The sequence below is a fragment of the Phytophthora sojae genome, assembly GCF_000149755.1.
Source record: "Phytophthora sojae unplaced genomic scaffold PHYSOscaffold_1, whole genome shotgun sequence".
In the NCBI taxonomy this organism is placed as follows: Eukaryota; Oomycota; class Peronosporomycetes; order Peronosporales; family Peronosporaceae; genus Phytophthora; species Phytophthora sojae.
In genome coordinates this window covers 8297506-8322881 of record NW_009258115.1, presented here as the reverse complement: position 1 = coordinate 8322881, position 25376 = coordinate 8297506, and the positions used below count along the sequence as shown (strand labels likewise).

At 52.5% G+C, this 25376-nt stretch overlaps 11 protein-coding genes across 11 annotated transcripts; 6 read left to right on the top strand and 5 right to left on the bottom strand.

Moving 5' to 3' along the window:
- Nucleotides 1–183: 183 nt before the first annotated feature.
- PHYSODRAFT_322645 (hypothetical protein) lies at nucleotides 184–1240 on the bottom strand (the record flags this gene model as incomplete). The annotated part of the gene is made up of 2 exons (XM_009518054.1): nucleotides 184–1048; nucleotides 1122–1240. The coding sequence occupies 2 exons, from the start codon at nucleotides 1238–1240 to the stop codon at nucleotides 184–186; spliced, it is 984 nt and encodes a 327-aa protein (XP_009516349.1).
- A 491-nt stretch (nucleotides 1241–1731) lies between these two features.
- Nucleotides 1732–3714, top strand: PHYSODRAFT_284383 (hypothetical protein). Its single transcript, XM_009518053.1, has 3 exons — nucleotides 1732–2491; nucleotides 2552–2689; nucleotides 2770–3714. Exons 1-3 carry the CDS (start codon nucleotides 2172–2174, stop codon nucleotides 3212–3214), a joined length of 903 nt encoding a protein of 300 aa, XP_009516348.1. The 5' UTR covers nucleotides 1732–2171; the 3' UTR covers nucleotides 3215–3714.
- Nucleotides 3715–4943: 1229 nt separating this feature from the next.
- PHYSODRAFT_294388 (hypothetical protein) lies at nucleotides 4944–5603 on the top strand (the record flags this gene model as incomplete). Its single annotated transcript, XM_009518052.1, has 1 exon — nucleotides 4944–5603. The coding sequence occupies one exon, from the start codon at nucleotides 4944–4946 to the stop codon at nucleotides 5601–5603; it is 660 nt and encodes a 219-aa protein (XP_009516347.1).
- An 826-nt stretch (nucleotides 5604–6429) lies between these two features.
- PHYSODRAFT_294387 (hypothetical protein) lies at nucleotides 6430–6852 on the top strand (the record flags this gene model as incomplete). The annotated part of the gene is made up of 1 exon (XM_009518051.1): nucleotides 6430–6852. One exon carries the CDS (start codon nucleotides 6430–6432, stop codon nucleotides 6850–6852), a length of 423 nt encoding a protein of 140 aa, XP_009516346.1.
- Nucleotides 6853–7440: 588 nt separating this feature from the next.
- PHYSODRAFT_294386 (hypothetical protein) lies at nucleotides 7441–7956 on the top strand (the record flags this gene model as incomplete). The annotated part of the gene is made up of 1 exon (XM_009518050.1): nucleotides 7441–7956. The coding sequence occupies one exon, from the start codon at nucleotides 7441–7443 to the stop codon at nucleotides 7954–7956; it is 516 nt and encodes a 171-aa protein (XP_009516345.1).
- A 2472-nt stretch (nucleotides 7957–10428) lies between these two features.
- PHYSODRAFT_294385 (hypothetical protein) lies at nucleotides 10429–11075 on the top strand (the record flags this gene model as incomplete). Its single annotated transcript, XM_009518049.1, has 2 exons — nucleotides 10429–10710; nucleotides 10758–11075. 2 exons carry the CDS (start codon nucleotides 10429–10431, stop codon nucleotides 11073–11075), a joined length of 600 nt encoding a protein of 199 aa, XP_009516344.1.
- Nucleotides 11076–11442: 367 nt separating this feature from the next.
- PHYSODRAFT_294384 (hypothetical protein) lies at nucleotides 11443–12475 on the top strand (the record flags this gene model as incomplete). The annotated part of the gene is made up of 2 exons (XM_009518048.1): nucleotides 11443–11452; nucleotides 11535–12475. 2 exons carry the CDS (start codon nucleotides 11443–11445, stop codon nucleotides 12473–12475), a joined length of 951 nt encoding a protein of 316 aa, XP_009516343.1.
- Nucleotides 12476–12569: 94 nt separating this feature from the next.
- PHYSODRAFT_294383 (hypothetical protein) lies at nucleotides 12570–13727 on the bottom strand (the record flags this gene model as incomplete). The annotated part of the gene is made up of 2 exons (XM_009518047.1): nucleotides 12570–13189; nucleotides 13229–13727. 2 exons carry the CDS (start codon nucleotides 13725–13727, stop codon nucleotides 12570–12572), a joined length of 1119 nt encoding a protein of 372 aa, XP_009516342.1.
- Nucleotides 13728–19158: 5431 nt separating this feature from the next.
- On the bottom strand, nucleotides 19159–21118 carry PHYSODRAFT_467479 (hypothetical protein; the record flags this gene model as incomplete). The annotated part of the gene is made up of 2 exons (XM_009518046.1): nucleotides 19159–19488; nucleotides 20384–21118. Coding segments are annotated over 2 exons (1065 nt in total), but the record flags the coding sequence as incomplete, so codon positions are not given.
- A 206-nt stretch (nucleotides 21119–21324) lies between these two features.
- On the bottom strand, nucleotides 21325–22047 carry PHYSODRAFT_467835 (hypothetical protein; the record flags this gene model as incomplete). Its single annotated transcript, XM_009518045.1, has 1 exon — nucleotides 21325–22047. The coding sequence occupies one exon, from the start codon at nucleotides 22045–22047 to the stop codon at nucleotides 21325–21327; it is 723 nt and encodes a 240-aa protein (XP_009516340.1).
- A 1867-nt stretch (nucleotides 22048–23914) lies between these two features.
- PHYSODRAFT_475558 (hypothetical protein) lies at nucleotides 23915–25344 on the bottom strand (the record flags this gene model as incomplete). The annotated part of the gene is made up of 3 exons (XM_009518044.1): nucleotides 23915–23962; nucleotides 24383–24396; nucleotides 24732–25344. Coding segments are annotated over 3 exons (675 nt in total), but the record flags the coding sequence as incomplete, so codon positions are not given.
- Nucleotides 25345–25376: the final 32 nt, after the last annotated feature.

Genomic DNA, 25376 nt, shown 5'->3' with positions numbered 1-25376 from the left:
CGTGTCATTTGAGGAGTGTTTTACCAAAGCGCGAGTCTGTGGAGCTGATGGCCACATACAAACTGTTCCACTCGCCGAATAGACTCGCCAAGACAAAAACTTTAACAAGATAACCGAGGTAGTGCATTGATGAGATTCTAGTGAGGAGAAGACTCACCGCCGTCGCGGCCTCTCGTTTCTTTTTTACGTGAGCTTGGCGTTCTGCGCTTGGTACTTCTGGTACTTGCTCGAGAGCTCCCAGGCGAGGCCGACGTTGACGATGGCGACGCCGACCCACGACATGAGGCTGAGCTCGTGGCCGTACCAGACGACGGAGAAGAGGATGGTGAAGAACTTGCGCGTGGTGGTGATGGTCGTGCACGTGAGCGCCGAGAACTGCTGGATGGTGAAATAAATGAAGTTCTGGCCCAGCGCGCTGCACACGGAGAAGTAGAAGACCGAGTTGAGGATGGCCGGGTTCTCCATGCAGAAGAAGAAGCCCTCCAGCGCCTGGCCCGTGACGAGCGCGCCCACGCCCGTGTAGATGACGGCCCAGAGGTTGGTGTTGAGCATCTGCTGGTGCACCGAGGGGCGCAGCTGGTGCGCGATCTCCTCCTGCTTGGGGCCCGAGATGCCGTCCAGCGTGAGCGACGAGAAGAGCAGCAGCAGGCCGTACGTGCTGTTCTCGCGCTCGGCGTGCTTGGCCGAGGCCTTGCCCAGCTGGAACACGGCGATGCCCGTGGTGATGACCAGCACGCAGACGTAGTCGCGCAGCGTGTACTTCTTGCGGCGGATGAGCACGCCCATGAGCATGACCGGGATCATCTTGCACGACTTGCCCAGCGCCTGCGTGGGGAAGCTCACGTGCTTGAGCGCCTCGTTGCTGCAGAGCATGGCGCCCAGGTACGCGGCGGCGGTCAGCGCGAAGGGCGCCAGCGGCATGCGCGCGCGCTCGGGCTTCCACACGAACGTGGCCGCGTACGCCACCAGCGAGTTGGTCACGCACTGCACGAACAGCATGAAGAGCGTGGCCGTGAACTTGCCGCCGCTCGGCGACCGGTACGTGAAGCTGCCGGCGACAGAGCATGAATGTCAGTGCTTTCAGGTGGTAGAGTCGATGAGGACTGTGGGGGTGTGCGTACATTTTCTCCTGGAAGATGCCGTAGCTGAGGTAGCAGACGTAGATGCCGGCGATGCACACGACGAGGTTGAGGATGCTCGAGTCGCGCGGACTCGACGCGTACAGCACGGTGCGCCCCATGGTCGCGACGGTTGCTAGCTAGCTGTAGCAGGCGGCTTGACTAATGGCGGAGCGGACGGCCACGTATGCCGCGGTCAGGAGAAACCGGTTCCGGTCTGGTACGATTGGTTTATAAGAACAACTGGGTTTTGTATGGACGGCCGGTACCGAATAAAAAACCGCGGTCGCCGCTGTTCGTGGCGAATGTTGGTGCCACATTCGGGCTGTTTATGGCGCGGAAAAGTTTCGCGGGCTAAGGAGAAACTTGGCGGGTTCGGTGCCACAAACCCGCCATAAATAGGCATTTTCCTGTTTAAATGTATAGGAAAAAGTTTCGCAGGTCCAGACGAAACTTCGGCTCTCGGCCCACTTGTGGCAGAAAACCCACCACAAACATCTCAGGGACCGCCACAAAAACCGCCTGCCTAAAAGTGGCTTGAGAAACCGGAATGGTAGTCGGTGGACGACCGGTTCTGAATAAAACCCAAATGATTCAGCAACTTAACTCGAAAAAGAAGATGCAAGCCCTTTGGGTCTGGCTCGCCTCAAGGTGTCCCAAAAACATTGCCGTCATAGAAAGCGCAACTCACGCGCAACTCAAACAACTTAGTGACGCGACGAGAACGACGAGGTGATTCTCGAGTATTTCCGTTGCCGTTGCGGCACGGTTCGGAAGCAAACCCATAGGAACGGGTACTCCAACCTGATGCAACATATCAGGGGGGAGCACCCTGACTACGAGACCGTCATGCTCGACGCTACGACGGCGGAGACAGGCTCCCTCGTGAACTTCGTCCGCCACTCGGCGCTCAACCTCCACGGCTGGATGGTTTGGATTGTCATGTGCAACCTGCCACTCCCTTTTTGTGAGAGCCGAGAAGCTCGGCGGTACGTATATGCATAAGGTCATTGTGTTTACATTACTACGGAAACTAACAACTTTACTTTATGGATGTTATTCAGCTACTCCAGCCTGGACCCCATCTCGGAGGAAACGCTGCGGGCTGGCATGGACGGGGTCGTCGTCGCCGTCGAGCGTTCGATTGCGTCGGAGCTCCCAGCACGCTTCGGCATCATGCTCGACGGCTGGACACACGCATCTGAGCACTACATCGCCGTGTTCGCGTGCTATAAGGTGAACGGCTGTCCCAAAACAACGCTACTCAGCATGGCCCCGCTGCTGGACGCGCAGGACGACGATCTCTCCGCGCAGGGCCATCTCGAGTTTCTAGCGACCACGCTGCCGCGCGATTACGGCGTACAGCTGGCGCAGTGACGCTTCCTCGTAGCTAACAACGGCGCCGTAAACCGGCGGCTAGCAACTCTTATGAGTGTGCCGCTTGTTGGTTGCGCAAGCCACCGCCTGAACCTTGCTGTTCAGGCGGACATGGCGTCGCATGAGGAGGACCTGGCTGTTGTGCAGGCGCTCATGGTAAAATTGCGTACTCTCACCCAATCTGCCAAACTACGGTAAGCGCCAATGTGTATGTGTGGTGTGTCAATATGTCTCTAACACAATTTGTGTACTTTTGTAATTTTTTACAAAATAGGTTGAAAACGCCACTTCGGCCTGTCATTCGCCAGGACACGCGCTGGAGCTCTACGTTCGAGATGGTACGGCGCTACCTCCAGCTCCTCGAGTTTCTTGACGCCGAAGACGACGACCTCATGGACCTGCTGCCGCCGCCGGCGATGAACAAGCGACTGCGGGCATTGTACCAGGAGCTGTGCGACATCGAGTCGGTCTCGAAGGCCCTTCAAGGCCACGACGTCGACCTGCTGGACGTTCGCGAGTGGTTCGACGAGCTGATCGCTGTCAAGCCACAATATGGGCGCTACATTGGTAAGTTTATAACTGTTGAATTTGTGTTTAATATTTTCACTAACAATTGTATAATGGTTTTTATTTTGCAGGGCCTCGGGCCAACATTGTGCACAGCCCAGATTTTGAGGCCGGGTGTGTACGCGTTCTCCGCGGGAAGGCGCAGCGGCTGACGCGTGCTGAAAAGGCCGCTTTGAAGCCCTTCGAAGCTGCCAGACCGGACGACGCGGCCGCGAGTGAAATGGAGGAGGATCCAGCCGCGTCGTTCGTGGAGCGTCTTCGGAAGCGCCGGCGGCTTGCACAGGACCGTGTCAAGTATGAACAGCTGAAGAGCATCCCACCCACGTCGAACGTGGTGGAACGCTTCTTCAGCATTGCTCGGGTGACGTTTGGTCATCAACGACACGGCCTGCTGCCACGCACGCTTGAGACGATTTTGTTTCTCCGCCAGAATCGGTCGTACTGGGATGCAACGACTGTGGACAATTTGAGCTAGATGATAAGCTAACTGGTGTCTTGTTAATAGACTTCATGCTTTTCATAATGGCATTATTTATTGTGGTACGTTGGGGGCAATGCCATAATGTACTGTTGTATTGGTAGGAGCGTCAGGGGATAATTTATTCAGCAACGCCCAACCTACTAAATAAAAATGCCATATTCGGAGGCCCTGATCTTGACTCAAGTCTTCGTCGAAGATTGACCCCTGGCCGGCGGACTCCGCCGCGGAGTGCATGGGGACAAGCGGATCAGGCGCCCGTAGCGGAGGGGCAGGGCGACAGCCTACGGCTGGGACTCAGGAGCGGTCCTCGATGTGAACGGGGTGACAGGCGCGCCCTACGTACAGCAAGACGCCGTCGGTAGCTCCTTCCTTCACACACATGGCAGGTGATCTTCGGCGCAGTCGAGATGGTCGAGTTTAGATCTGGAGCACGGCAGCGATCGCCGTCGTTGCCAGGCAGACAAGGCTGGCTCCTGCAGGAGTCCAGGACTCGTTGGGGCTCGTCGATGTCGATGTCGAGTTTGAAGTCGATGTCGATGTCGATTCCTTGTCGACGCATTTCCAGCTGACGTCGTATTTGAGGGCACAATGCTCGTTGTCGGTGTCCTCTCGCATGTAATGGAGACCGAGCTGGTTTCGCCGCAGGAACTGCCGGAATCGCAGGCCGTTTGGGAAGACGAACAGCTCCCCGCCGAGTAGCTGAACGAGCTGCTGTAGTCATCATCATTGGCGATTTTGACGTCTTCGACGTAGCTGGTCTGAGACGAACTGCAGGACGACTCGATCGTCGTGGAGCCTGAGAACGTTGTCGACGAACAGCCACTGCAGTCGCACGCGTTCGCGATTTGAGTCCCTCCGGCAGCCATCAACGCAAGCAACGAGAGCGTTTTGGTGAAACCTAGCATGTTTACGAGACTGGCTGGCACTTGAGTGGCTTGGGCGCTGTATTGGAAGAGAGGAGAGAGGATTTTGAAAAGTGGGCTCTTTAGGGCACCTAACTGGCTCATGTGACTATTGACTCGTATCGCTACTTCTCACGAAACAACCAGTTATTACTGGGGCGGACAAGATCCCAAGAGATCAGATCGAAACAGGTTTCCTGCGATCGTGCCTTGTGGAAACGACTGATTGTAGTATACGTCTATAAAGTTGTCACTGCGATAGGGTGATAGCAATCGTCCTGCATTGCTTTACAGACGCAGGAGACTGTTGACCACGACCTTATCAGCACGCATGACTGGCTGTATATTTGGCGTAGGTTTTAAAACCACCCACGGCGTCCTTATTAGTTTCGTAAACGGTGGTCGTTACTTCTTCTTATCTTTACTTATAGTATGCCCGAAGCAACAATCTGCAAAGCAAACCTTAGAGAAGGTATACACGACGTGTTCACAAGAACAATGAAAAGGCTACTAGCCCTTACTCTGGGGCCTCTGTGGACGGTGGGCATCAGCGCTCTTCAAGAAAACAACAGCGGGCTGGGAAGTACGAGCAGCAGTGGCAGCGGCGATGCAACAGCCGATGGTGATACCGTTGGCGGTAGCGCTACATCGATTTATCTGCCGACCGAAGTTCTGCAGAACCAGCTCCTGAACGCGACCGGTATGGAGCCAGACTCTCTCGTAGAGGTGGCGTCCAGCTACAGTGTGCTGCAAGACGGATCTCCAGGATTGGCGGACGTCGCGGCTCCCAACACCAACATCTTCACATCCGTCCTCATCGTTCCAGCAATCGCCAGCAACAACACGGAAGCTGACATCACGTCCATCTTAGAGCAACCGCAGACCAACTCGACGGACGACCTATCTGGTCGCACGCAGCTCATGTACAACTGCACCTCGGCAGCCAACCTCTGGAACCTACTGGAAGACCCAAATGTTGTGATGCTGGAGGATATCGAACTATTTGGAAACGACACAAATGAGGACGACTCGGGTTCTGACGGGATGTTATGGGCAGATGTAGGAGCCAACACGTCTGCTGCTGGCAACACGACGGAGATCCCCCGCGAGATTGTCGTGGTGGCTTTGATAAAGTGGCGAATTGCTCGAATATCCTGAGCGCGTCCAGCGAACGACCTGTACTCGGAAATTCATTTTTTGGCGCGGAATTTATCGACTCGTCCACCTACTTTTACGAATTAAACAGCTCCATCCAAGGCCTGGTCGACTTTACTCCGTCACCTGAGAGTTGCTTTCTGCGACTGGAAATGGCGCGTGCCTCGTTGATCGATGTTTATCCAAACTGCAAGATCAAGTTCCAGTCGACAGACTTGAGTAATCTCATCAGCTCCGATACAACAACAACATCTTCGGATGAAGCGCTCCCCACTACTCGTCGCCTTGCGAGCACATTCGGGTTTGTGAAAGACCCATCATGTACTTACGCATGCGGTAAGAGTGGCGCTCCAGTAGACCAGTGTTTGGCATCAAACGGGAAAGGAGGGTGGGTAAACGTCCAGTGCACAATGGAATTCTACCAGAAAGGTGTTGGCTGTGGCTTCGAGTGTGGCGACGAGACGTGATCGCCATATAATCAGCCCGAACCTGCCGCGAACCAGTGCTACGACTGCTATAAAACCACATCAGCGTGTAAATCTGGCTACTACAGCGTGGGTGTTGTCAAAAGTTGACTTGCCCCGCGACTCCAGACACTTCAATGCTGTCGCCGTCACTGCTTACGTGGAATCTGGAGGCGGACGGACGCACTATCAGCGACTCGGCCTTCCCGATTTACAATAACGGGCGCTGTTCTGACGCACCCAGTCCTTCCACGAGCTGTTGCCTCATTACGTGTACGAACTGCTATACGAGCATCGCTATTGTTTCGCTATACGTGGACCTGGATACGTATTCAGATACGAAAAAATACTCAACCACGTCGGAGATGCAGCTGACCGGGACTTCGGAGATGAAGCTGAAAATCTTCGCTCCAAACGGGTGTGTGGTGGATAATAAAGAAACTGTGGTAAGTTTTACTCGCACGACGTCTCTCGGCAGCGGCATCGAGTTGGAGCTCAAGTTCGCGTTGGACATCCAGAAAAAACTCAATGCACTGAGTCATCGATCAAATATCGAGTTTGGATCCACTAATACGATCCAGAGTTTCTCCGCCGGAACTGTCCATTCCAGTCAGAATTTCGCCAAGATGCAAGTGACGAGCAAGACCTCGCAAGATCTCGCTCCTACCGGAGTTGGCATTGACGTGGAAGTTGGCGTCATTCCGACGGTAACTGGTGGTATCAACCTGTTAACGAGCATTGCGAAAATAGCTGTCAAGACACGATTCACTCTCTTTACCCGCCACTAACTTCCCAACTCTGTACCCGAAGCTGACGTCGAAGTACTTGAACGATGCATCGATGTTCCATGGAGGGGATTGCAGAGTACCGCATTTCGTGGAATATAATGGTTATGCCGGATACGCCAACCTCCTAGCCACGCTGCCTACTTCGCTTAACGTCAAAGACATTATTACAAAAAACAACGAGCCAGTGGTGTTGATATCTACAGATCGCTTCAGCACAAACTTAATTAGTGGCTGTATTGCTGAAGCGTACAGTGTCCAGATTAATTTGTTCATGACACCGGATGACGCAACTTTGATGACAGACAAGAAGCAAACAGCGCTCAAGAGCATCCTCACGTGGGCTCTAGGCGTCCCCGAGATCGATCCGACCTTCATCACCAATATCTCTGTCGATATATACCGGTGAAGTCGTAACTCAGATCAGCGTGCCCCCTTCAGTCTCCGCCGTCTACCCGATAGCGTCTCAGCTTGTGACCCAATTGTACCAGACCGCCAGAACTGCCTCCTTCGCAGCAACTGTAAGCTCCTACGTCGGGTTAAACTTCGCATCTCGTTGCGATAGCGGATGGTCGGGGACTAGTTGTGCAAATGTGTGCTCTGCCCCCCACTGTTCGCTCAACTCTGCGGATTGCAATTCGCTCACTGGAGACGTGCTTTCGTGCAGCCCGTGCGACACCAGTTGGTGGGGATCTCTTTGTCGTTATCAGTGCTCTCTTTGTCGTTATCAGTGCTCTTTTGCGCACTGTCCGCTTGGATCAGCCACTTGCAACATCGTCACGGGGTCCGTCATCTCGTGCAATGCCTGTGAGACTGGATGGTGGGGTACCAGGTGCGAGAAACAATGCTCTTCGATTCACTGTCCAGTTGGTTCTGTACGCTGCGATGCAACTAGCGGGGTCCCGTCCTCGTGTAGCTCTTGTGACAATGGATGGTTGGGAACGACTTGTCAGAATCAATGCTCTTCGCCTCACTGCCCAACAGGATCCGTTAGCTGCGACTCGGTTAGTGGCGAAGCGATTTCGTGTAGTGCCTGCAACTCTGGCTGGTGGGGGACGACTTGCCAGAACCAGTGCTATTCACCACACTGCACCGCTGGATCAGTAAGTTGCAATACCAGTCACCTCGTGTAGTTCCTGTGATGACGGGTGGGGGGGCTCCACATGTGAGACTCAATGTTCGTCGCCGCACTGTCCGCCTGGAACTACGAGCTGCAATGCTGCCACTGGCTATACGATCTCCTGTAGTTCCTGCGAGGATACGTGGTGGGGGACAATGTGCGAGAACCGATGCGTGTCAGCGCACTGTCCTACTGGATCAGCTCACTGTGACGCGAAGAACGGGACTGTCAGTTCATGTGACCACTGTGACGATGGCTGGTGGGGAGAAACATGCAGTGCTCGTTGTTCTTCCCTCCATTGTCCTGTTGGATCAGTCAGCTGTGACGCTGTGGACGGCACTGTGAAATCGTGCAGCCAATGCGACGATGGTTGGTCGGGCACTTACTGTCAGACTCAATGTTCGTCGGATCACTGTCCTGTTGACTCAGTCAGTTGTGACGCAACTACGGGGTCTGCTACTTCGTGCAAACGGTGCGAGGATGGCTGATGGGGGGAGATTTGCCAGAACGAATGCGCCTTGGGTCATTGTATCGAGGGTTCGATCATCTGCAACGCCGTCAGTGGAGCCGCCATTTTGTGTGATAAGTGCGAATCAGGGTGGTGGGGCACTACTTGCAGCAAGAAATGTACGTCCGAGCACTGCGTTGGCGGGTCCGTGCATTGCGACCATGACAGTGGGGAAACGATCTCGTGTGACGCCTGCCAGGACGGGTGGTGGGGCCCGACGTGTAAGAATCGCTGCACGTATACGCACTGCCCGACTGGCTCGGTGAGTTGCGATGCCGTGTGTGGAGCGGCTACTTCATGCAGTCAATGCGACGACGGGTGGTGGGGTGTGCGCTGTCAGACCAAATGCTCTTCCGATAGCTGCCCCGTTGGCTCCGTCAGCTGCGATCACACAAGTGGGGCTGTCACTTCGTGCGGCCAGTGCAACGACGGCTACTGGGGATCCAGATGTGAGAACGAGATCGACATTCCAGCACACTGCATCGGCACAAAGTGCCCACAGAACGACGGAGATTCCTTCGAGTGTTTAGCCTGCGAGCACGGCTATTGGGGGTCGAGGTGCGAACACTCGTGCGAGGTGCCACTGCGCTGCCGAACCTCCCGGTGCGCTCAAGACAGTGGGAAGGTCACGATGTGTTTGTCCTGCAACTACGGATGGCAAGGACGATTCTGTAGGAGCAAGCTCGGGAGAGCTTGGCAGTAGCGTTGGCGCCCGGTTGATAAATATTTTCACGTTCCTCTCAGGGTTAGTATGCACCACACCGGTAGCTTACCGTTGTGCGTGCTCGGCCGTATATACTTAATTAAGATATTCGAGTAGTAGGGCTACAAATGAAAGTCAACTATATTAAATTTCATATGTAGCCATATCACACTTTTAGCTGCTTCATGGGCACTGCCCATGTCCTGAACGGCCGCGGGGGTGTTTCATTCGTTTGTGTACGCTGATTCACGGTGCTACAACTCATACCGAACAGGATCGCCATGCTTGGGCAGGGTGTTATGCTTGGATCCTGAGCCGTTAACTGCTGTACACCAGTGACGGTTATCGCCGTCGCTTCTTCACTGACACCTCCAAGCCATGGAAATGAAACCACCCGGGCTCTAAATCCTTCGCAGTTGTGCACCACTTATTTTGGTACGTAACCCGTTACTGCGTTGAAGCTGATTAAGACCAACGATGCTCGATTTTTTGTCTTATATACTCGAGATGATCGAAATCCAGGCATTCTACCTTCCAGAGGAATAGCAACTACAGTCCATACATGATGGCCAAGCTTGACAGTGAAAACAACTTTAAAAGAACCAAGCTCCCTCGACTTCGTAGCGATCTGTCTGACGATAACTGTCGGTACCTTTGCTTTACACACGGTCGTCGTTCTTGCAATGACTACAAAAATTGTCGCAAGACGACAATTATAGATCCTGCTTCTCCGAACGAGGATGCCCTTTGACTGGGGCGTGTTGAGGAAGAAGGAGGGGGGGGGGGTATTGAGTAATGCTTCAGATGCCCCATTCGATTTCTTAAGTTGGCTGATTCGATTTCGGGGAGTCAATGCTCAGCTAGACGCAACAATTGACTCCGTACCTTATTGGCCGTTGTATCGAATCAACGTTAACCAGTGGACGCTAACTAGCCAAACCGCTCAGTGGCTCTCAAAAACAGACGTTGGTTTCAAGCAAGCAACGCCGCGCTTTCCTTACAAAACCGCCAGTAGCGTTGGCCCAGCACGGTTGTAGTTTACTCTATCGGGTGAAGCTGCAACGGATAGAGTACCTACCTTGCGCCTTGAGAGCCCGAGCAGTTGTTTTATGAGATGTTACTAGACCTTATCGTTCTCCACCCGACCCGAGCGTTCTTGACTCTGCAGTGAACGCACTGGTCATTCTTCAAATTCCTCCATCCGTGGCACTCGACCCCCTCCCATCCCCGACACCTCGATTTGAGACGATGCTGGCCCTGACCAAGTCACTCGTAATCTGGAGTCCATGCGAAGTGAATCCTGTGCAACCACCAACGACGAAGAGGGCGACGACAAGGGATGCAAGCACGAGGGTTGCACAACACACGTTTACCAAGGGGGAAACGTTCAACATCGACCCTTCCACTAAAGATCCTGGTTGTGACGACGACCAGTATGCCTACGTGATGGGAATCAACATTGCGAGAACCGACAGTACAAGCTTCTATAGTTACACGACCACCCCCGAGCTTGGTTCGAACGACGTGGGGGTCTGCACTAAGACCAGCGAGTCCTGCCGAAATGATTTTCCGATCAGATGCGGCGAGGGGCGACTAACGAGGACTCGGTTGTTTCCGTCACATGCGACTCAGACGAGTGCAACATCAACTACTACGTCACGTGGGCTTGCGACGACGCCACGAATCCGAACGCGACAAGCACGACAACTACGAGCGCAACCACCACCACCACCACAACGGCAACGTCGGCAACGACAGCACCAACGACAGCACCAACGACAGCTCCGTCGACCACGAACTCGACCACCACCGTTGCGAACAGTGCGTGGGTGGAGACTGGCGCTGGTCTCGCCGGCTTGGCGGCGGCGGCCATCGCAGCGTTCCTTCAGCTGTAAGCCACATCTACCAAGAGATGGTACTGACAGCTCGCACCAAATTCATACCACAGAAATCGGCAAATGCTGATCGGCATCCTTCTGCTTCATAACAGAAAAAAATGCACTTGCTTGAGCCCCACTTACTTCAAGTGGGGTTAATAGTGAGCGTACGATTGATTATCCTTCGCGTATGATAAGAGTTAAGGGTTTACATTTACGATTAACTCGCAAGCAACCACAGATAGAAGTGAGAGCTTGTTTGCTAATAGAAAACGAATAGTGTAAACTTACGACAACGGTTTCGAAACAGCGTTAGATACTATTAGAGTCTTTCCACTCCGCTCATGATGTTCAAACTGAAAAACGGAAGTGAAAACCTCCCAACATGCGCCACTGTACGTGTTTTCTCGTCCTCGTATAGTGAATATCGAGACAAAAACGCAAGACTGATGAAGCTCCTGACTCTACTGCTGCTAGTCTTCACCGCTGTATGTGCAGGCCAAGAAAGTGGCGGGACTGAGGCTAGCAGTGGCAGCGGTGGCAGTGGTAGTGGCGTGTCAAGCCCTGTTACCAAAGTTGGCGACAGCGCTATGACCGTATACATCCCGACAAACTCGGTTTTGCACCAGTTTCTGAATGCTACCGGGATGGAACCAGACTCTCTTGTGGCTGTGAGTTCCAGCTACAGTGTTTTTTTTGCAAACGACTGGCAGCCATCACGACTCCTGACACGAACGTATTTGCGTCAGTGCTTATCGTGCCCCATTGAAACGGAGTCACCACATCGTGTGATAAATGTGAAGATGGCTGGTGTGGACCCATGTGCGAGACGCAGTGTTTCTTCGTTGCACTGCCCCGTTGGCTCCGTTAGCTGTCGCTCGGCCGACGGTGGGGTTTCTTCATGCAATGCGACGACGGGTGGTGGGGCACGGCGTGCGAGAATCGATGCTCTTCGGATCACTGCCCCGTTGGCTCTGTCAGCTGCGACCACGCGAGTGGAATCGCAACATCCTGCAGCCAATGCGATAACGGATTCTGGGGGCACAAGTGCGAATATGAAATTAGCCTGCCAACTCATTGCACCAAAGCTAGAAGTCAGCAGGACGACGGGTCTTCCTTCTGGTGCTTGGCCTGTGAACACGGCTACTGGGGGCCGATGTGCGAGCATTCTTGCGAGGTACCGCTGCGATGCAGAACCTCCCGCTGCGCTCAAGGAAGTGGGAAGGGTTTGTCTTGCAACTACGGGTGGCAAGGGCGCAGTAAACTCGGGAGAGCTTGGCCGTAGGCTACGTGCGAGACATCAGTTGGACGAGATCAGGCTTAAAAAAATGCATTTATCTTTCTCAGTCCCGGGACTGCGCGTTATGAGTCCGCTTTACACTTTCCTACTCGGTACCCACCGTCGGCATGTTATTTAAACTCTTGATTAAGTGTCGCTCATAGCAATTAAGTATCCAAATGAACCGAATGTGTATACGTTTTGGGGCTAGTCACCGATGACGTTATCGTTGTCTAAGAGATGCAGCAGCAGCCTGTGTCCAAGTGTTTGAGGGCTTTTGCAGCGCTCATCTTCTGCTCGTCGTTACCGCTGCTCGTGAGGGCGATGAGCAGCGGGACAGCTCCAGCCCGGGTGATCTCCACGCGGTGTGCGTCGGTGGTCGCGAGGTTGCCAAGTGCCCTGATTGCGTTGGTCTTCTGCTCGTCGGTTCCAAGCTGCAGCAGCGTCACAAGCGGCGGCACTGCCCCACTACGGAATACCTCGGCGCAAATGGCGTGCGTGTTGCTGAGACGAGCGAGCGCGTACGCCGCTAGCCGCTTCTGTTCCGGAGTCCCGCTTTGCACTAAGGTGATGAGAGCGTTGACAGCCTCTTCCCGCGCGATCTCAGCTCGGTACGAGTCGTCAGTGGACAAATTACCGATTACTCGAAGTGCGTTGGTCTTCTCGTGCTCTGTGCCACCTTTGAGCAGCTCCATGAGACGCGGAACAGCTCCTTCCCGCATAATTTCAGCTCGGCACGCATCGTTGGTGGCAAGATTACCCAGCGTTCGAGCAGCATTTGCTTTGATTTCTTCGCCTCCGGTCTGGAGAAGTGGAATCAGCGCTGATATAGCGCGTTCTTGGCCCATTTGACCTCGATTGGCATCGTTAGTGGCGAGGTTTCCCTACGCACGCAGCGCATTCTTTTTGTGCTCCTCAGTTCCAGTCCGCAGCAGCTCAACTAGTGGGGGGATGGCTCCCTCTCGCGAAAGTTCTGCCCGATGATCATCATTAACAGTAAGGTTTCCTGGTGCACGGACCGCGTTCAGCTTGAGCCCGTCGTTTGAACTACGTTGCGACTCGACCAAGGGCGGTATAGCTCCTTCCCGGACAATTTCGTCACGGTTCGCCTCACAAGCTGTAATTTTCCAGAGTGTGAATGCTGCCCAGCACTTTTGTTCCTCAGTCCCGCTTTTCAGTAGAGATACAAGGTACGGGATGGATCCTTGCTCGGTAATTTGCTTAGACTGAATATCATCGATCGCAAGATTTCCGAGCATTCGAACAGCGTTCGTCTTCTGCTGCTCGGACTGGGCTCGCATCAGTAGCAAAACCAACACAGCGACTGCACCTAAGCGCGCCATTTCAGAGAGATACTCTTCGCTATCGGCATACTTGATGAGCACTTGCATGGCACTGGTCTGGATACTTTCATCGGTTCCGGAGTCGAGTAGTGTGATAAGAGATGGGATTGCTTCTTCTGGAGCAACATCCGTCGCGTTTTGTATCACCAGCTTGTTCAGTGTCGACACTGCAAGGGTTGCCTTTATTTTGGTTCTTATGCAGATCAGGTCTAGGATTTGAACATGCTGATTATGAGACCGAATCGGTAGACCTGAACCAAACAGCCACAGTAGTGGAACATGGTACTACTTGTCACCATTTGTACGAGCTCCGTTCGGCTTTCCTGCCCTAGCAAGCATTCATAATGCTACTTGTACATGAAGGCTGAGCATTTGGACCCACTGCTTTAAATGAGAAGGCATGGTGCAATGAGCGGAGCCTAGCATTGCATTAGTCGCTTCAATGTGTACCGTGGTGAGATGGTGGCTACCTAAGCCGCGACGGAAGGCGTTTGCTCAGTCCAATTAATAAAGACGATGGACTTACACGTTTTCTAAAGAGTGCAGTACTACGCATTTTTAGCAAACCAATGCAGCAGCTCAACGCTGGCTCACCTCAGTCGATCATCATTGCTGGCATCTAACTAAGTACTTGCAAATATGTTATTTGTATTAGTTTTCCATTGAGTTTGTTGCCGATAGTTTGCGGCTGCAAGAAGCGAATACACATCCTTTGACCATACTGGACGTGTGCTTCAGCATGCTGGGGCATGTGCTTCGTACTGATAGTAAACGATATACTACTTCCTAGAGCAAGAAGTAGTCCTTAAGCCGTAGCTGTAGAAACTGCGTTTAAAAATCAAAAATATAACCTAAGTAGTTGATCATTTGTTTTCCGTAGCGCTTCAATCGCCAGAACTGAGTGCTTGCGCATCTCGATCGGCTCCAATTCAGCCTGTTGCCGCAAAAATAAACGTGAAATTGACTTGCTTCGGCGCTCGCAGGAAATTCCAGCGCCGTCCCTATTACACTCGCTCCGAGATGTCTACACTACCGACGCATCCGCCCTTACCACCGGTCTTCACACCCATGCCGCCAAGCACGTCACTGTTGGTCACATTGCTGATGCTGCAGCCATGAGGACGTGGCTGCCCACCGCGCGGTGTCGACTGCCCTGAAGTTTTCATCTGTAGACGACGCAATGGGCCCGCTCGCCTGTATGCCAACCCTTGACACGTTGCCAGCGCTGTGCTGCGCGAAACACAACACCAGCACTGTTCCGCTGGCCACATCCGCCCCGCTGCCGTATTGAACGGCCATACCACAATCTGCAGCCGCTTCTCGTGCCTCGCTTCTCTTCGACACGCCGGAGATCTGGACCTTGCTTACAACATGTACACCGCATCGACATCGTCGTCGCTCGTCGCCTATTATCGTGCAGGCCTTGTGTCTGGCCCAGCACGCCGTCGCTGTCGGTATCTTTGTCCACCAGAAGCACCACGCCGCGCCGCGCACGTAGATCTTCTTGCTCCACACGGGCATGATCATGTCGAAGCATCCGAGCCACCTCAGGGTTGGCCCCCTCGTGCGCGTTGGATAGGAGACGTAGCACAGCCTTCACGCTGAAGTAGACGCTCGGGGTCCCTAACGTGCTCAGCGCAGCAGTGACGAGAGGAGGCTCAGTCCATGGCGGTGCTAGTTTGGCTTGAGCTTGAAGGCTCGGAATCACGGAGCCGTAGGGTGCTGGACATTCCTCCACTGAAGCTCGCGTAGCAGAGTGAGGCAGGACTTTAGGGCCTACGTCGCCAGTTCACAAACAAATGTGATCCAATCACTGGATCAAAGAAAAAGTACGGTATGATCAAATCCAAGACCTGTTCTGCATAAGACCCATTTAAAAATCTTCCACTGCAAGTGCTTTCTCCTCTTCAGTTCCGGTCTTTGCCAGTGTAGTGAAAACAGGGATAGCCCCATCTCGAACGGCTCGAGCACTGCAAGCATCGTCACCTGCAAGTTTTGCCAATACCCGCCCCGCGTGCAACCTTCGCTCTTCAGAACCATCTCGCAGGAGAGCAACAAGTGACGCAGATCCTTCACTAGCAGCTTCGCTTGAAGATCCACCGTCAACTGTAAGCTTTTCCAAGATGGTCACCGCCAGTGTCTTTTGCTCCTCGGTTCCCGACTTTAGTAACAGGGCGAGCTCTGAGCCAACCCCTTCTCAGACGATTTCTTGACGGCTCGTATCAACACAGGCGAGTTTGGCTAATGTGCGCAATCCGAATATCTTTAAACTGTCGGTCCCGGTTGTTACGAGCGCAGCAAGGTGCGGGATGGTCCCGTCGCGAACATCATTGCAGCTTTCGTCGCTCGTAAGGATTCTCTCTAACACGCATCCAGCATATCCCTTTTGTTCCTCTGTTCCACCACGCAAAACATCAACGAGTACGGGAACGGAGCCCACTCGAGCAATTTCAGTGCACGATTCAATAACGCTGGTAAGCCCGCATAGAATGAGCAGTGCACGAGTCTTCTGCTCCTCGTTTCCGGCTTGTATCAAACGCAGGAGTGGTGGAATTGCCTCCTGTCGACCCAGCGCGACGCCAACAGCAGCGTCATTGGACACAAAGGCTTCTAAGAGTCGAAGCCCGCTCGTCTGTTGCGCTTCAGAGCCACGTTCCAGCATGTTGATAAATGATGGGATGGCGTCTGTGATTTTGCTGCATTCTGACGCACTGTTAGCAAGCTTCTCGAGTGCAAGTACGCTGACAGTCTTCTGCTCGTCATTTCCAGTTTTGAGAAGATTGACAAGCGGTCTCACAGCGTCTTCACCGGACAGAGTATCGCGGTACATCTCACTAGTCGTAGCTAGTTTTCCCATGATCCTGACTGCTCTACTCTTTTGCCTCTCGTTTCCATCGTTTACAAGAGCCACGACCTGAGGGATAACGCCCTGACGAGCAATGGTAGAGTGGTGGTTTAATTCCCGAAACTACCGCTTCGAGCTCAAGAGTCGCCTCCACGATCTCTAAGGTCTTGGCCTTCCAGGGAGGGAATCCCCCCAAGGGCCCTGGATGGAGACGGAGACAGAGGGCGGGTGCCAACTGGTGTCCGCCCGAGAAGAAGAGCAAGTAGCAGAAGAAGATGATGAAGAAGTGGAGCATCGGCTCCGACGATCTGGCCTCGTCCAGCCGCTACAAGATCGGTGTGACCTCCCTGAAGACTGAAGACGCGGTGGGACGGCTGCGTGGACGGCGGGTGCCCACTGGTGTTCGCCCGATTGTGAAGACAATTGCGCATGCGCAGCCTGTTGGGTGGACGAAGGGTAATGGCGATGGCTTACTACGTCAGCTATCGAGGTCCCCGATGCATATTGGCAAGTTCTATGTGTACGCAGCAGCGTACTTTTCTTAGCAGTCCCCCTTGGGGGTTGAATAGTGCGGATAATGCTGCAGGCTACCTGGCGATCGCCCGGGTGGGACGGGCATTAGAAGTTCCTCAGGTTGCAAAACTTGAAAGTAACACAATACACCTCAACCTTATTAAAAAAATGGTAGAGTGGTTAGCATCGCAGACAGCAAGTTGTTCCAGTAAACTCCCAGCCGCATCACTTAGTTCCTCAGATTCAGCTTGTAAAAGACCAAGAAATGACGGGATCGCGTTTTCACGGACAATTTCAGCACTGCTGGCGTTATTGACAGCGAGCTTATTCAGCACAGAGACTGCCGAGAGCTGCTGATCTTCGCCTCCGGATTGTAGCAACTTAACCAGGGACGGAATGACCCCTTCCTTCGTGATAGCCGCAATACTTCCATTATCATCTGCAAGATTATTCAGTTGTTGAATCACTCGCCTTTTCTGATATTCCCCACATCTAGAAGTGCCACCAGCGGTGCGATAGCCTTCTCGCTCGTAACTATTCCGTTGTCGCCTCCTACAAGCGTAAGGTTATTTAGCTAACCTGCTGCAATTTCTCTCTGCGCAGCATTTCCACTTTGAGTCTGTACAAACTTGGCGATTGACGGAAGGGCATCTCCACGCACGAGTTCAGCGCAGCAAGCTTCACTTCGAGATAGCACTAACAGTGTTTTCATGGCCCCTGCCTGTTGTTTTTCTGTTCCAGACTGCATCATTCCAATAAGCACCGGTAAGGCTCCTTCCTGGACAATTGCGGCCCCATGACAATCATCACGAGCCAACCTCGCGAGCGCACGAACAGCCAAATCCTTTTGGTTTTCATCCCCACTTCTCGCCAGATCTACAAAAACTGGAATCGCTCCTTCTTGAACAAGGTCCGAGCAATATGAATCACTACCAACAAGCTTCTCTAAGGCCCGCCCGGCGTGTATCGCTTGCTCTTCCGACCCTTCTCGTAGCAGTGCAATTAATGGCGGAACAGAGCCCTGACCGGCAAATTTCGAGCAAATAATGTTGTTGCTTGTAAGTAGCGACACAGTTTGAACGGCTAACGTCGTTTGTTCCTTGGTGCCAGCTCGAAGCAACGGCAGTAATTGTGGGATAGCCCCTTCTTGAGCTATGGTCGTGGCATTAGTAGGGTCAGCAGCGGCAATACCATTCAATAATCGAAGTGCGCTTGTCTGTTGCTCTTCCGTTCCGCCTCGCAATACCCCAGCCAAGGAGCCGACGACGCCTTTAGTCGCCATTTTGGTAAATGCTGAGCCATTAAGAGTAAGCTTGTCGAGTGTAAGGGCCGTGACACGCTTTTGCTCGTCATTTCCGTCCATTAGTACGGCGATTAGAGGAGTGACTGTGTCCTCACGGTCGATCAATTCTCGACATGTATCATTGTTAGAAGCGAGTTTTCCAATAACACGAACAGCATTTGTCATCTGCTCTTCACTACCATGCCGTATTTGAGCCAAAAATTGAGGAATGGCACCTTCGCGTACAATTTCGTCGCGATTGGAATCATCAGAGGCCAAATTCTGCAATAGCTCGCTAGCCACGTCTTTCAGTTCATCCGACCCAGTCTGTAGAAGGCCAACAAGCGACGGAATTGCCTTCTCACGAGTAATATTGGCGTGGGCAGAATTGTTTGCGGCAAGTTTGTTGAGAACAGAGACTGCAGCCAGTTTTTCGTCATTGGATCCAGTTTCAGCAAATTAACAAGCGGGGAGATGGCGTTCCCTTGTACGATCGCAGCACTGCACGCATTGTCATCAGTAACAACGCTATTTAGCTCCCATGCAACACGCGCCTTCTGTTCGTCAGTGCCGATCTGTAAGAGAGTCACAAGAGAAGTGATTTTCTCTGCGTTCGGAGCAGATCCATCGACGCCTTTGCACTGCGCGATCTTATCAAGCAACATCGCTGCCGTTTGCTTCATCCCCTCTGCCCCGTTCTGAACCAGATCAACAAGTAGTGGTGTGGTCTTGTCGCGGAGAAGTTCCTTGCAGTTAGCTTCCGTCTGGGAGAAATTCTTTAGGACACTTAAGGCCATGTTCTTTTGTCCGTCCAACCCACTTTGCAGCATCTTGATTAGCGGTGGGATCGCTCCTTCTCGGACGATTTCAGAGCTCTTTTCATGATTCGTGCTCAGAGCCAACAGGAGGTTCAACGCCATGGACTTTTGATCCTCTGCCCTCGTCTGCAGTATTGCAAGTAGTGGCCGACTCGCTCCCTTGTCGATAATTTCTACGGCATGAGAACCTGTTGCAGCGAGGCTTGTTAACGCTCCCAAAGCACTGGCTTGTTGCTCTACGTTGCCGTTCTGCAGAAGCGCTACAAGTGGTGGGATTGCGCCTTGGCGAACGATTCCATCGCGATTTCCTAAAGTCATCGCGAGCTTGTTCAATAAACTCGTTGCGGCTGTCTTCTGCCGTTCACTTTCGGCATGTAAGAGCTGGATTAGTGGCGGAATTGCACCTTCACGAGTAATTTCGAGCCCGTTGTTACGATTACTAGCAAGACTGTCAAGTAACCCAGCAGCGCACGTCTTCCGCGAATCCGATGCACCATTTAATTCTCCAATTAATGCTGGGATGGCACCGTAGCGAGCGATCTCATTTAAGACGCTGTCGTTGCCTGCCAGTCTGCTTAACGTGTTCATTGCCAGCTCCCTATGGCTCTCAGTTTGAGCCTGCAGGAGGCTCACGAGTTGGGGAATGACCCCCGCTTGAATCATTTCGTCACAGCATGCGCCGGTAGCAGAAATACCGCCCAACACGCGAATTGGAGCAGATTTGGCATCATCTGTTCCAGCTCTTAAAATTTCGGTTAGCACTGGGATGGCACCTCCACTGACAATTGCGGCGTGGGTCTCAGGCGAATGCGCCAGCTTTTCCAATATTCCGATTCCCATCTTTGTTGCTGACTGTATCAGGGCAATAAGCGGGGGGATGATTCCTTCACGCACCAGTTCAGCTCTAACGGACTCATAATTGGCCAAAGCATCAAGTATCTCGACCGAATGTGTCTTCTGCTCGGTGTTTACACCCTTTAGTAAGGCGATAAGAGGGGGGATGATCTACACGCATCATCTCCACTCGGCTTTCACCACGGCTCGTGAGTTTTGCCACGACTCGCACGGCAATTGTTTTCATGTTGTCGGATCCTTCACGCAGCAGTGTGACGAGCTGCTTTATCGCTCCTTCTCGGGTCATAACATCCGCTGCATCTTTATTCTCACTGAGAAGTTCCAAAGCAGAGGCTGCTGACTCCTTCAATTCGTCGCTTCCCTCTCGCATTATGGCGATGAGAGGTGCAACGCCGTTGTGCCGAATAATATCAGCGCTGTTAGTGGATCCAATGGCCCCGAGAGTGTTCACGGCTGCGTGCTTTTGACTGTCAGTACCCGACTGCAAAAGCTCGATCAGGGGTGAAATGCCTCCTTTCCGTACGACCGCTTCACTCACAACTTTGCTGCGTGCGAGATTCCCCAAAGCGAGCACTGCTACGAGCGTCTGCTGTGCCGTTCCAGATGTTACGAGCGTAACCAGCGACTCAACGCCCCCATTCATTGCAATCGCGGGCCTGCACTTCTCGCTTCCTGCTGCAAGATATCGTAGCGCTTCAGCCGCCCAGAGTTTCATGGAATCATTTCCATTTCGCACCAGCTTGACGAGGAGAGGAATTACGCCGACCCGTTGCAACTTCTCGCAGTTGTCTGGAATCGCCATACAAGGGCAACGAACCACTGCTGCAAGCTTCTCTTCGTCACTGTCCGCCTTCAGTCCGTTCACGACAGATGTGAGTTCCTGCTCCGATGCCCCCCGAAGCTGCTTTTCCAGCTCGCCAACTGCGGTGGGAGCACACCATTTCAGACATTCCAAAGCGTAAAGTTGCGCGAAGTAGTTGCGTTCATTCCTCACTAGCCCAGTTAGCACTTCAACACCGTTGCATCCCACTACGATATCGCGCTGGTTATCATCGACACATCTTTGAACGAGAACGAGTAGTGCTTCATTTCTCTCCCCTTCGTTACCGGACGCTATTGTGTTCATCAAATCCGCCGCAGAACTGGAAGAAGCAAACTTCAGAACAGGAGTCGTGAGAACGGGTTCTTCAGGCTTTGAGATTTTGACTGAGGTATCACTTTTCTCCTTCTTTGGGTTCATGCTCGATTCTTTCGCTGCAAACGCCTTTAATTTCTCAAGTATCCCTTCCAACAGAGGACGTTGATTCGGAGTGCTATTTGTCATCGCTACGATCAGTTCCCACGCTTCCTCCGGCATCCGCTTGGGCGTGTCCGGCATCTCTCCATTTTGCAGCGTTTGAGAACGCCGTCTTCATCGAAGGTACTAAAAGGGATTTTACCCGTCACCGCCTCGATAATACACATCGCGAACGAGTAAACGTCAGAAGCGAAGGTCGCTTTGTTCTTTAAACACTCGGGTGCCCGCCGACGCAAGCCGTCAGTGTCGCTCACGCCTCTTGGTGGAGGTCGAAGAGCACTCAGACCAAAGTCCGAAAGTTTCGCAGTACGGTCGAAATCTACGAGGATATTGCTCAGCTTTAGGCTGCCGTGTACTACGCTTTTCTTGTGGATGAAATCCAACCCTTGCGCTGCTTCATGCAACAGTCTCCACATGTACTTCTTGTTCTTCTTTGAGCGCGCGAGAAACGCTCCTAGATCGCCTTTCGCCGCGTACTCGCTGATGATGAACGGCGGTGTGCTGACGTGTGACGCGGCAAATAGTTTGACGACATTCTTGTTGTCAAACTGATGCCACAGATTCAATTCCGCTTCTAACTTCTGTATCGCAACGTCATCATCTGCTAGGTCCGCAACAAAACATCGTTTCACCACCACGTCCTCAGACTTCCAGACGCCACGGTGAACCGCACCGAAGGAGCCACGAGCGAACGGTCCTGGCTCAGATTTCAGCCCATCGAGAGGCAGGAACCACCGCGGCAGCTTGTCCACTTTCATCTTGGATACGCGGAGAATCGTCGATACCAGCGTCCGCATCAGACGCGTGACTTGCTTGTCGTGACGGTCGGCGTGCTGCTCTAACTCAAACTTTATGTTAAGCACAGCTTCCAGCTGAGAGCGCTTGTATGGGCATTCACGCAGGGCAATCTCATTGCTAGCCACGATAGATGCCATAGCCTCCTTCTGCCTTTGCATGTCTTCTTCCCACTGCTTTTTCCATTCCTTGACAGTAGCAGTGTTGGCGATACTGTACAGTTTGAACAGCATGTCCACGTCTTGGTTGATCAAGTCGAGCTCGCGCATCATTTTAGCGTGATGAAAAAGACCGGTGTTGCTCCAGGAATCGCAGATACTTTGTCATCGTAACCACTAACTTGTTGAGCTCGTCGTTTTCAGGGAGGGAATTGTTGCGCGCCATCTTCACGAGCTCGTCGAAAATGTCCTTTAGACGGAGATGGAGGCGCTGGCAGGCGTCTTTCGCTTCGTTCATCTCGGCTGAAAACTGCATGGTTCTGGAGAGCACGTCCACGAGCTTACCGGCCTCAGGTATGGCCAAGACGTTCATCACAGAGCTCATGATGCCGACAGAAAACAATTATGAAGTAAATAAGCTCCAGAGTCGTCTGTCGATCTCTATACAGCGGGGCTTGACGTCTTGTACCCAACGGTGCGTTTGGTCCTATTGGAGGTTCACCTCAGTGTTGTCCCAAAAGGTAAAACTCCTTGCGCGGACTATTCGTGTCGAAATAACGCGTCCGAGCACGAGGTGCCTGCCAGTGTTCTCTTACCTATATTTGTAAACTCGATAAAAAACGATCAGACAATATGGCGGCCCACGCATTCCAGGGGTTGACCATTAATCTGCAAACCCAATATTTGCTTACCCGAGCACCAGAGGTCCGAAATAATAATTGCGATCCAATAAATAATTGGATTTTGCAATACTATTTTATATTATTGGAGATCAACGATTCCAATACAATACAGTATTATACCAATTATTGACAATTAATATGAAAAAAGGTTGCACGGGCGCCAAACATAGCAAAGTACGTCATAAAATGATAGTTAGGTCTACATACGCAACGATTAAGGTGCAGTAAAAGCCATAATGGGCAATCAACATCTTTAGAAACCAATATGTACGCAAGTCAGAACATCAATGACGTCCAGATGTAGTGAATCCCGCCGAACACATCACATCAGGGGACGGCAGCGGATGGCAATCCACTAGGGACTTGAGCTTTATGTTTTGATATAGTGTGTACGCCTTTTGAGGCAATTATAGGAGAAAAAGCGAAGTGGGTCCGCGAAGCAGTTGATCATACAAAATGCTTAGTCTGTAACCTCATATCAGGTGCACACACTATGAAGTGTGTCTGTGTGAAGCTTGACTGGTCATGATGCGGTGAACCCATTATCTGTGGCTGGCGTGGGTCACCGCCGCGACATGCTATCGAGCCCTTAACTGCAGTGATACCAAGGTGAAACCCTGGAATCTACTACACCAGATTAACGATATATAGCAAGATCCAGATATATCTCGCTCACGTATTACTACCGGTAGGTTGTTTAAGCATCCACTATGCAAAGTTTTCTAAAGCAACACCCAAAAAAGTGTTTCTAAACGACTCTAGAAATGCCTCAAATTGAAGAGCAGTATATTTATATTGCGGCAATTTTTATTATTTCTCCTTGCTGAATTGTAATTTATATTACGGTCTGATCTCGTACTCAATTCAATATAGTACTGTATTTTCGGACCTCTGAATCTTCAATCAAGGCATACATCCTGTATAATCGAGATGCGAATCCTTTTGAGTAAGCATCTATTTTGCAACTAATGCTTGTTAAAGGACATTCATTAGCATGCCTTGCCTTCCGCGCCGTCGACAGGGATGTACCAGCAGTGCTTAGTCGCGACACCGCCGACCGTTAGATGATGATGAGGTATATTGGATTACTTAAAAGAATCCAAACACTGAGCCGATCAAAAGACCAGCAACTTGGTGATCTAGATCTGCTGATGTCTGCCACCCTGGCTTTGGGCCATGCCCGTGTCTAGTTGCGTCTGCGCAAGCATGTAGATGTCTTGTCGTATAGCCTGCTCCAGTGAGGGGAAGCTTTTCGTAAGTGGGTCGACCCCGGGATTGTCGTCGGAGTCGAGTGGCGACCCAGTCGTAGCAAGTAGTACACAACCTGTGTTGGCGCTTGGGTGAATGTGATGCCATGCATCTACCCGTATCCGATCTGCTAGCCGTCTGCACTTGAGATACAAACGCTTCAGGTTCTCCTTCTTGGGTTGGCGTCTGTCGCGAAGGTAGCGGACCACCACTGTTGAGTCTCCTGCCACATGAATCCCGCGGAGATTTAACTCATATGCTCGATTAAGTAGTTGGAGTAGCGAGTGTAGAGCAGCCGTGTTCGCTGTGCAGTTATCCGGTGGTTGCACTCTGCTGCCTCCACCTGCTAGTATGCCGTTGTTGTCTGGCGTATTCGTGTCCACCAGCACGTAACCAAATCCCCCATGCCGCTTGGGGTGCGATGACCGGCCATGAATGAATCCCACGGGCTGCCGCACTGTAGCTGTTGGGATGCAAGGGGCAAGTTGTATTGTTGTCCGCAGCGCGGCTTGCATCCGTTGCGCCACCTTCCACTCCGGATATCGCGTCTTTAAATACCACCGACCGTTAGGTCCGTGCTGTTTTCGGTGAAGTTCCACTTGTTGTCCGCCGTGTGGTACTGCAGCTTGAGCCACTTCTTGGATACCGACATGAATCCGTACTCGTCGCCAGTGTAGGCCCACATCTTCTTCACGTACTTGGCAGCAACATCTGGGATCGTGCTCGCGAACTCCTTCTTCATGCCGCCGCCAGCTCCGTTCTCTACGAAGTGCATCTTGAGCGACGCCGAGTAGTCGTGCTTCTCGCCGTGCGTGTGACCGTAGATGAAGGCGTGAATGCCCGAGCCACGAAGCGCGTCGAACCAGCGGTTCATGCCGTCCACCTTGTAGTGCTGGACAGGAGAGTAGTGACTATTCACGATCTTCCAGGTCGCGGTGGACGCCTTGGCCTTGGCTGCAAGCTGCTTACGAGAATCCTCGGCCCACTCAGAGAACGTGGTCATGCATGTATCATACATCGCAGTCTCGCCCCCGCAGCAGTACTTGTCGCCACGGGCAATTCTACCACACCCACCAGTGTCATTACTTGGCGCGTAGCCGTAGCACTGACAGCAGACTCCGTGAGCGCCAGCAATATCCGCATCGTTCATATCGACGTTGAAGATGTCGATTTTCCTTCACATCTCGTCATCGTAGAGGGGTC